At 43.2% G+C, this 11334-nt stretch overlaps 1 protein-coding gene across 1 annotated transcript in view; it reads left to right on the top strand.

The window, feature by feature from the left end:
* The window catches only part of AGK (acylglycerol kinase), an 88526-nt gene that overhangs the window by 23144 nt on the left and 54048 nt on the right, over positions 1-11334 (top strand). Inside the window, exon 3 of the mRNA XM_007466626.1 lies at positions 10047-10086. Within this exon, the coding sequence (XP_007466688.1) occupies positions 10047-10086 (40 nt within the window). The remainder of the gene's footprint in view (positions 1-10046; positions 10087-11334) is intronic.

The raw sequence follows: 11334 nt of genomic DNA on the forward strand, positions 1-11334 counted from the left end.
AGAGAATGTCAGAATACTTGTGAGAATTAAGTAGGGGTAGGAGTCATTGAAAAAGCGGCTAGTGGTAGCATCTCAAAGAACGATGATGCCCTTTAAAGGCAGCCAAAACCTGCACTTGAGCGTAACCTAGCAGCTAGCTGGAGACGGTCCTCAGACCTCAGCTCCTGCGGATATTAATACGGCAGTGGAGTCGGAACAGAAATTGGTATTTTAGGGAAAGCTGAGGCTCGAATAAGAGGGTGAAAATAGAAAAAATTCATGTTCTAAGAGGAGAAAGAGAGACAATTTAGGCTTCCTACCTGTCCATTTCTCTTGGTCAATGGAATGAGGGAAATAACCGGCAGAACCCATTTCCATCTCTCTGGCTGATGGAAAGTTCTACAGAACAGACCCAAATGATTCGTTTATTATGTGAGAGGAGCCCTCAGGGGATGCCATTTTTCATTAAGTCATTTCCTATCCTGAACTGGAGAGGAGAAGTTTTGTGGAGAAAACCTGAGGAATTAGAAGGTACTTGAAATATTTAGAAGCAGTGACGTGTCCCGCTCAAGCACACACGTGTAGACTAAAATGCCTGGGAACAGGTGAGGTTGGAGGAAGATAGCTTTTGGATTTCTATGTTTCAGAGAGAGAGAATAAGCATTAGTTCAACTAGAGCTTTGTGCCGCTGCCAGCCATTATAGATGGGGCCTTCCCGCTGAGGACAGAGATTGAATCTTTGTCTGGCTAATAAGTGTTTTTGAATTAATGCATAAAGAGTGGGGTCAGATTTAGTTGGGCTTTTTCCTAAGCCTACTTGCAGGAGATAAAGTAATCATTATAGTTATCAATCGTGAATTGAGGCGACCATAGCAGAGGCATATGCCCGCGTGTGTGATTAAAGAGTGGATGGAGATTTATTGACTGCTTTTTGTGGCATTCGGGGATGCCCGTAGAGAACAGGGTAGAAGCAGAGTGTTGCGAGAAAAAAGGCCATTGTTGAGCATGAGAAGGCATAAGTTCCACTGCTCAGTCTTTGAATAACTTCTGTCTAACGAGGGGCAAGTCCCCAGGCCAGAAGTTTCTCAGACTAGATCAATTGGGTATTTTTTAGGAGCTCAAAGGAGATGGCACTGTTGAAGGATTCCCTCATTAAGTGAACGTACCAGAATCACGTGGGGTTTAGGGATTGGCAATACATAAGAGGGGTGTGTGTGTGTGGGGGGGGGTGTGGGTGGTGTGGTGTGGTGTGGTGTGGTGTGGTGTGGTATGGTATGGTATGTGTGTATCTCTTGCCAATGGAATGTTGTGTCATTTGATTGGTGGGGATCAGCCTGTGTTGGGGGAGGTTGAAAAGCATTGGACTAGATAATTTCTGAGGACTTGCCTAGCCTTAAAAATGTTCATTGTCAGGAAATGGAACTTGGGTTTGGATGCCTTTGATAAAGGCATTTTATTTAGCTTTAAATAAAATACCTTTAAAGCTGTAGAACTTTCAACATTTTGACAAAGAAATAAATAAAGATAGTAAAAACAGGGATTGTAGACCTGAAAATTAGTGTAAATGTTCAGGAAGCCATGGTTAAATAGTGGGTAAATTGATATCTCTGGGGTAAATCACACATCTTACGTATTAAATGGGGTGAAACACATTTTGGCAAAGGCCTGCTGGGAGGACTGACTTTATTGAGACAAGATACGAAAGGGGTTGCGGTATCAGCTCATTCCTCAGAGAAGCTACTTTCTCTAGATTTTTTTTTTTTTTTTTTTTTTTTCTTCTTTTTTTTTTAACGCGGGCCTCTCACTGTTGTGGCCTCTCCCGTTGCGGAGCACAGGCTCCGGACGCGCAGGCTCAGCGGCCATGGCTTACGGGCCCAGCCGCTCCGTGGCATGTGGGATCTTCCCGAACCGGGGCACGAACCCGTGTCCCCTGCATCGGCAGGCGGACTCGCAACCACTGCGCCACCAGGGAAGCCCAACTTTCTCTAGATTTTTAATTTCAATGCTGACTTATTCATTCTTGCTAACCATGGATTTGACTGACTCCCTCCCTCCCTCCCTCCCTCCTTCCCTTCTTTCCTGTTTTGGCAAATAACAGTCTTGGGGAAATGCTCTTGACTTGCTTTATATTATTATTAAAAATGTTTATCTTTGCATTGTTAAATATACCTAAGTACAGAAATCTATCTGGAAGGATATTCCACTCCCGGGTATACATCCAAAAAAACAAAAACACTAATTTGAAAAGGTACAATGCACCCCAGTGTTCATAGCAGTATTATTTACAACTGCCGAGGTATGGAAGCAACCTAAGTGTCCATCAACAGAGGAATGGATGAAGAAGATGTGGTATGTGTGTGTGTGTGTGTGTGTGTGTGTATATACTTACATACATACAGTGGAATACTTCTCAGCCGTAACAAAGAATGAAATTTTGCCATTTGTAGCCACATGGATGGACTTGGAGGGCATTATGCTAAGTGAAATAAGTCAGATGGAGAAAGACAGATACCGTATGATATCACTTATATGTGGAATCTAAAAAATACAACAAACTAGTGAGTAAAACAAAAAAGCAGCAGACTGACAGATATAGAGAACGAACTAGTGGTTACCAGTGGAGAGAGGGAAGGGGGGAGGGACAATATAGGGATGGGGGAAAAAAGGGTTATGAGATTATATGAAATCATGTGTGTGAAACTTTTGAAAACTGTAAAGCACTGTAGAATTTAAAGAATCATTCAAAAAAAAAAACTTAAAAAAAATCATTACTGTTTTCATTGTTCTCTTGGAGTTTCTAATCAGCATACTCTCCATTTTCTTCTATCCAAATGAACATTCTTCAGGCCTCAAAGATCAAGCATTCTTGTTTAAGGGGCTGCATTTCTTCGGCTTTGTCACGTGCCTTTCTCTTAGGCAGGGACAGTCAGCATTTCCCCATGAATGACAGAGGCTCACTGCAGCAGCCCTTGGGTGGGGAACTGGAGGTGGCATGGGCTTGAGGAGGAATCTGTAGTTTGAAAGAGCTTTGCCGTCTTGCGCGCAAGACAATCGCTTCTCAGAGGTTCATTTTCATCTTTGCTTCCGTTTCCACTCTATCCCTGCTGACAACCAGTGGGTACCACCACTGCAATATAATGATTAATTGTTCTAGCACACTTTGATTAGTAGTGGTTGATACAAACATCTGAACTTGAAATCTGTTTTGTGTAAAGCGAAGACTGTGTTTGCATTGCATGGAGGTGAAAAGCTGGTGGTGGAAATCGCTGTGCAGTTTGCCTCTAGACTATAGCGGGAAGTCTTTTTTGGGAAATAGGATGGATCCCTGTGATTTTTCTCTCCGTGTAGAGTTGTTATTGAAATAACAACTTATCTTATTTTGCAGTACTAAAGTAATAAATAAAACATTTATGGCTCAGAATAAATTGAGAGCATCCCACTTCCTGTGGTAGCAGGCATTGTTCATATTCTTTTAAAGCCTCAGGCAGGGTGACATCAGCAGATTTTTTCATTTTCTAATCCAGGAGCTTGTAATTTCTTTCTGTCAAAGAACCCGCACTTTAGTACTGAGCAGACCTTCAGGGACTCTTTTTGATATGACTACATTTTGTAGCACCTCTTTTAAATTGTGTTAAACTTCAATTCTCTCAGGAGGCAACATGCTGTAGTGGAAAGAGCCTGGGCTTGGAATTTATATACAGTACTTTTTTTCTTTTTTTCCTGGTCACAGCGTTTTCGTTTCACAATCAGATTCTTGAGTCATTAGCAATCTGGAATTTCTGACACCAAACCCGGCCACTGGGACAGTTCTTATGGTGCTTCCTGGTGTACCAAAAGGAGTTCTTGACTTAGCCTTTCTAGAGGGTTCTAGTTCCATTATCCTCTCTGGCAAACATACACACGTGCGCGTGCGCACACACGCCTCCCTGGGTCTTCTTGATCAGTGAAGTTCCTGTGACTGTTTGAAGTTTCCCCTCCTCTCCTGTCCTGCCCCACAGTGAGCCCTCCTCTTGCCCTTTGGTGGTCGTGACACTGAAGAATCATCCCAGCTGATCTCTTGGTTCAAGAATGCCTGATAGGGCTTCCCTGGTGGCGCAGTGCTTGAGAGTCCGCCTGCCAATGCAGGGGACACGGGTTCGTGCCCCGGTCCGGGAGGATCCCACATGCCGCGGAGCGGCTGGGCCGGTGAGCCATGGCCGCTGAGCCTGTGCTCCGCAATGGGAGAGGCCACAACAGTGAGAGGCCCGCATAACGCAAGAAAAAAAAAAAAAAAGAATGCCAGATACTCCTACAAAGAATAACCTTCAGTTTATCCTCCAGAACAGAGTCTGCCTGTCTGGGCACAGTGAGTCAGTCTCTCATGTTCAAACATTTGCCACTTATTTATTAAACAGTTATTTATTGAGTATCTTAGATTACCTACAAGAGTCTGTGCTCTGTGCTCTGGAAGAGAAAAGGGTGAATTATCCATGACTTCAAGAGAGTTATAATCAAGGAGGAAAGATACTACAAGCAGCTTTGTGTGTGGTGAGGTAAGGGTGTGGGTGGCATTGTTTGGCCTTCGATTTTTTTTTAAAGGGAGAGGGGATAAAATGACCACATCCTTGGAGGGGAAAAGTGCAGTCTGCTCTGTCTTTTAGGAACAGCAAGGCATACAGTTTGCCAAGAGTAGAGCCAACATCAAGAGCATGATGGGAGATAAGGGAGAGGATGCTTAGCCTTTTTCCTTGCTTGTCCACCACGTCTTTCCTTTGGCTTTGAGATGAGGTGCAGTCTCCATTTACTTGAGAGTCATTTGGTGTTCTCTGTGGAGGGTCCCAACGTGCAGTGTATCTCTTCCTGCTTCTGCTTTCACCTCCTCATGGAGATGATCTTATCCCCTCTCACTCCTCTTATTACCATGTGTATCTTTAGTCAAGAGCTCTGTATGGAATTCCAGATGTGTATTTCCAGCTGTCCCCTGGAACCTTCCACCTGCTCTTTCATCACTGTCTCAGATCGACCAGTCCAAAACTAAACACAGCTTCCTCCCTCCTCCACCTGTCCCTCCTCCTGCCTTCCATCTCTGTGACTGGTACCACCTTCCGCTGCCTTCCACTGGAAGGTCCAGGCAGCAACGTGGGCCCCATCTTTGACCCCTCCCTTCTCATTGGTTCCCACGAGCCAGCCCTTAAGTTTATCTCCAAATGTCTGCTGAGTCTGTCTTCTCTCCGTCCCCACTACCTCCGTCCTGTCTCTAGTCCTCCTCGCTGACCTGCGTTCCTGAAGAATCCTCCCTGGCTCCCTGGATTCAATCTTACCTTTGACCCTTGCCCTCTTGACACTGCAGCCAGAATGACCCTTCTACAATGTAAACCTGACCATATCAGTTCTCTTCTTAAAAGCCTTTAATGGCTTCTTATGGCCCTTAGGATGAAATCCCCATTCCTTAAATAGGTTAAAAAAGGCTCTTGGTGGCCTGGCCTGCACCTGGCTCCTCCCTGGCTTGCTGCCTGCAGCTGTCCCGAACTGCTTTCTGTTTCCTACCTTGGTCGTGACCTAGCGCTTGCAGGCTTTTCACATGCTCTTTCCTCTGCCTGCATTCTCCTCCCTGTTTTTGCCTGGCTACTTGTTATTTATCTCCCGGATCTCAACTTCACTGTCCCTGTAAAAAGTCTTCTCTAATTCCTTCAAGGCTAGGCTAGATACCCCTATTATATGCCCCTTTCATGGTGCACATAAAAGTCACATCATTTGATGATTGCCAGTCGAATTGTCTTTCTTCCCTTCTAAAGTGTCAACTTCATGAGGATGGGGAATGTTGGGCTTATTCACTGGTATATCCCAGACATCTAGCACAGTGCCTGGCATATTATCTATCAAGAAACGTGTCTTTTACTATATCACTGATATTTACCAAGAGCTATTCTTTGCCAGTGGATCCTAAGCTTCTTCGGGTCAGGACCAAATCTTGTTCATGGTGCTGTACCTGACACTTTGTGTTAAATAAGTTTGTTTCACCAATCACTTTGGGGAGATATATTCCACCTGAACTTATTAAAAAAAATTATATGAATGTAAATCTTAAGAGTTATATTAGACGAAACTAGGAAGTAATGTGATAAATTTAATAAATGTGCTATAATGTATACATCCAAAGGAGTATTGCCTATTCAGTATTGTCTGAAATCAAGAAGAAGGAGCCTTAAGGCACTTACTGTAGGGTTAGGTCGGCATGGGTTTGAAACCCAGCTCTCCCGCTTCTCTGAGCCTGGACTTCCTCATCAGTAAGGTGAGAATATAATGCCTGCCTTGGCAAGGTTGTTGCAGAGATTAAGGGTTTATGAAAACAACTGCCATAGTGTCTGGCCCACAGTAGTTGTTCTGTGAATTTTAAGTTATTTTCTATTCCACCAATGCAGCCATTACAGAAAATGTTTTTGAAATTTCTTTTTTGAAATAGTTTTTAGAGCTTTCTGTAGACCATCAGACTATGTCAATAGGAGAAATATTTTTTCCTTTCAGGATACGTTTGATTTTTAGATACAGTTTGGTTCAGAGAGCGTGATCAACATAGTTAATACCATTTTTGATATTTAAAAAATTAAGTGTGATTATAATGAGGATTTCTTTTGTAGTGTCTAAATTGGTACATATTCTGGCTTTCTCACGGGTGGCATTGGCAGCATGCACGTTCCATTAGACACGGTAAAATCCAGGGAATTAACGATCAAAAAATCTATTGATATTGAATAGCAGGCTGATACATCAAGCAGTATTAGTAAGCTCGAGAGAGCTGAGATCTTTAATAATATACTTCGTCACAAGTTTAACCATCAAAATTTTACTTCTAGCAAAAAAGAATTGAGGAAAAAAATGATCCAAGGTGCTACCCATATTCTTGTATATGTTTGGGGGTCTTGTGTTTTCAGCTGGGTCCACAGGCGTCAGTGTGGCTGATTCAGTAAGGAAGATGGTATCTACTAATGACCCAGAGGAGCCTGGCGCCCTCGGAGGCCTGTCCCTAGTAGGAAGAGGAGGAGCTGCCTGGGGGAAATGGACAGGGGTGTAGAGATAGGCACTCAGCTTTTATAGCAGCATATACTTGTACAGAATAATCCACAGGATGTCTTTGTAGGAAAAGAGAGTGGAGGCACAGGTCATTCTGTCTACTAGGAAAAACACGTTGAGGCAAGTGGTTGCAGGAAGACAGTCCTGTGAGGCTGGAAGTGGTACCCCAGGCAGTATGGAAGCTAGACTGAGGGTTAGCCGAGCCCGGGGGAATCTGGTGACAATGCTCAGCTGACTACAAGGAGCCCAGTTTTATTTTATGATCTGGCAGTTACTGAGGGCTCAGTATTTTACCTCGTCATTGTACAGAAGGGCATGAGCGTGAGGGATCAAGTCAACTATAATGGGTTACTGACATGTTAATTATTTTAAAATATTTTACTAGTTTGTACCCTGAATTTACCTCATCTTGCATGTGTGTGTATTTTGTTGATTGTTAGAATAATTCACCGGGAGCAGTTGATGGAGGGGCATGCGAAGAGAAGAGCAGAACGTGAATATTTGTGACTCTTGGGTGGGGGAGGGGAGGGGAGCTTGTAGGACTCCCTTCACCACAGGGTAGTAGGGAGCAGTGTCACTCAAGCAGGGGACTGAACCTGGCTGTAAAGGCGCCTTGTGGGGTAGACCTCACAAGGGATCTGTCCCCCTAAAATCTTCGTTGTAAAACCGTATGTGCTTTTGAGGTACTGGTGTCATTATAATTGTAATGGGATGTTGTCATTGCCCTTAGGTTTCAGGTGGGCAGCAGAGATGCTACCCCTTAGGGAAGAGATGCTTCCACTTTCTCATAGAAGCTGACTGCTCTGTGAAATCTAGGGGTCCTCCTCCAGCCTGGCTATGGAAGAAAAATCCGTAGCCTTTGACTGCAACCATGGCAGAAAGCAAAAGATTGTTTAATTTTTTTAGTTCAAACTTAAATGTCAAAATTAGATTTGAATTACTATGAAAATGCAAAATTCAAGGTCTTTGATGTTATGACAAAGATCTAGACAGAAAATTTAAGTGAAATAACACTTTTCTCCTTTTAATTCTTTCCTATAAATTGTTTATTGGTCATGTTTTCTGGGTATTAGTTTTCTTAACTGTTGTTAACCAGGTTGAAGGTATTATCTTAGCAGTGCCAGCAACATGCATTAGAATTGACTCTTACAAGCAGAAGATTCTGGAACCCAGTAGGCAGTCAGCCATTTAAAGTGCTCTTAAGGTATAAGTGGCACAAACATTTTAGAAAGCTTTATGCTAAATAGATGAACATGTTCTGATAGAATGTTTTCATTTTTGCAAGGCAAAATTTTGCCTCATGCCCAGATTTTCTGTTTATGATATAATTGAGTATCTGACTGTGATATAAAAAATAAGAGATTTAGATCAGCGGTCCCCAACCTTTTTGACATCAGGGACCAGTTTCGTGGAAGACAGTTTTTCCAGGGAGCAGGTGTGTGTGGGGGATGGTTTTGGGACGATTCAAGCGCATTACACTTACTGTGCACTTTCTTTCTTTATTATTACATTGTAATATATAATGAAATAATTATACAACTCACCATAATGCAGAATCAGTGGGAGCCCTGAGCTTGTTTTCCTGCAACTAGATGGTCCCATCTGGGGGTGATGGGAGACAGTGACACCCAAACTGTGTTGCTTACGTCCAGTCTAGTCCGTAAGATGCAGCTTAATTGTCACTTGCCACTCACTGATAGGGTTTTGATATGAGTCTGCAAGCAGCTGATTTATTACGGTCTCTGTGCAGTCACACCTCTCTGCTAAGGATAATCTGTGTTTGCAGCTGCTCCCCAGCGCTAGCATCACCGCCTCAGCTCCACCTCAGATCATCAGGCATTAGATTCTCGTAGGGAGTGCGCAACCTAGATCCCTCCCACGTGCAGTTCACAGTAGGGTACGAGCTCCTATGAGAATCCAAGGCTGCCGCTGATCTGACAGGAGGCGGAGCTCAGGTGGTAATGTGAACGATGGGGAGCGGCTGTATATACAGATGAAGCTCTGCTTGCTCACCCACTGCTCACCTCCTGCTGTATAGCCTGGTTCCTAGCAGGCCACAGACTGGTAGCGGTCTGTGGCCCGGGGGTTGGAGACCCCTGATTTAGGTAAAACACTAGCAGAAGCAACTACATATTAAATTTATTTCTGGCAAATGACCTGAATAATTTCTACTGGATAAGAAAAATGCAGGGTATGTGCATTCATTTTCTACTGCTGCCCTAACAAATTACCACAAACTTAGTGATCTAACACAGCACAAATTTATTATGTTATGGTTTTGTGGATTAGAAGTCCAACACAAGTCTCACTGGGCTAAAATGATGGTGTTGGCAAGGACAGCGTTCCTCTGGAGGCTCTGGGGTGAACCCGTTTCCTTGCCGTCACAGCTTCTGGAGGGTACCCACACTCCTTGACTTACGGCCGCCTTCCATCTTCAAAGCCAGTGAGGTTGCATCTTTCTGACCATCCTTCCATGGTCATATTTGCTGCTGAAGTTTCTCTGCTTTTAAGGACCCTTGTGGTTTGATTGGGCCCACCTGCATAATCCAGGATTCTCTCCCTATCTCCAGATCCTAACTTAGAGTCACATCTGCAAAATCCCTTTTGCCACATAAGATAACATTTTCAGGTTCTGGGATGTGGACATCCTTTTTTTTTTTTTGGCCGAGCCATGCAGCTTGCAGGATCTTAGTTCCCCAGCCAGGGATTGAACTCAGGCCCACGGCAGTGTAAGCACTGAGTCCTAACCACTGGACTGCCAGGGAATTCTCAGATGTGGACATCTTAGAGGGAGAAGGGATTATCATGCCTCCCATAGTACGGAAACCTAACACCGGGTTTCATTCAGAGAAAGTATTTTTCAAATGTGCCCATGATTTGTTACAGGTCTTAAGAAACTTTGACTTGGGTATTTTATAGGGAAGAGTTATACATATTTTAAAAAATGATGATGATTTGCTTGGATCTGAACCTACTTATTAAAGCTAACGTTCATTCTGTTTTGTTTACTTTGATAGTGATAACCTACTAAGGAGAGCAGCCTGTCAAGAAGCTCAGGTAATGCCATTTAATATGAAACAATTAAAACCCGCCTTATCTCCACTGTGCAGAAATCTCAGGCTGTTCCAGGGGGACTTGCACAGTGCCTTGCATCAGTGCAGCTTGGCTATTTTTCCCCCACTATCGGGATGAATCAGACTGCCAGCCAACTCTGAATAGAACTGGAAGAAGTTAACAGTCTGGTGAAGAGCAGTTCTAACGCCCACCCCTTTAGACTTGTTTACTTCTGGATTAAGTCCAAAGAACACAGAACTGGCCTGGTTGGCACTCTGGGAATTTGTTCATGTCTGCAGGTGTCCTTGAAGATCTGGCTAAAGCCCGAATCATCCCTGATCCAAAGAACCCCCAAGGATATCAGTTCAGAACAGGTGTTACCTCTCAAAATCAAATCTTCTTAAAACTGTTGATTCATATTTTTAAAACCTGTCTCTTTAGCACAACTGATTCAGACCCTCTCCCATGATATCGCACTTAAATATTCATCTATCTAGTTGTAGCTGAATTGTTAATCCTTTCAAGTTTAAGGCCACAGTTTTGTTCTTCCCTCCCCTCCAAATGTGTGCGTTATACATTGCAGATTAATTTGCACGACTGAGTTGCCTTTTTGTTACGTCATTCAGGCATACGATGTCAGAAATACCAAAAAAGAAACATGAAGCTAAAAAATGACAAAAGACATGATGCATTTAGTAGGAGAGGTGGGTGGCAGACCTCATGTTTGTTTTTAAAATGTTTCCGTGGATGACAATGACAATGATACTATTAATAAATTCCTCTCTTTAGTGATTCCCTAACTGTTCTAAATCCGTGTTTCAAGAATTCGATTGCTTTGCTGTTTTTCTCTCTTATGGCTCTAAGTTGTTTTGGAAATCATTTCAAATAAACTTTAATATTAAATTCGAGGTGATCTTTGCCCCAAGGTAATTTTCCACTAGCAACTGGAAAATCCTCTTGGGAGGGGAAGGCTTTCCCCCTTGAAGGAAGAGTGGTCATGGGGTACTCCCTTTCTTGTGCAAAGTAAATACCTCCACCTCTGTTCTGAACTCCATCTCCTCTTACTTTTCCCACTGTTCTAATTCTCCACTTCCCGACACCCATTTAGCTCCTTCCATCTGAAAAAAGGAAGCGAATTCATCCTTATAGCCCCCTCCCTCTAGTTACTTTTCCTGTCTGTGTCCTTCCCTTTTCAGTCTAAATTCTTGAAAGAATATGATTTTTTTTTTTTTTTTTTTTTTTTTTTTTTTG

This window comes from Lipotes vexillifer, unplaced genomic scaffold (assembly GCF_000442215.2).
Source record: "Lipotes vexillifer unplaced genomic scaffold, Lipotes_vexillifer_v1.1 scaffold71, whole genome shotgun sequence".
NCBI classification, from domain to species: domain Eukaryota; kingdom Metazoa; phylum Chordata; class Mammalia; order Artiodactyla; family Lipotidae; genus Lipotes; species Lipotes vexillifer.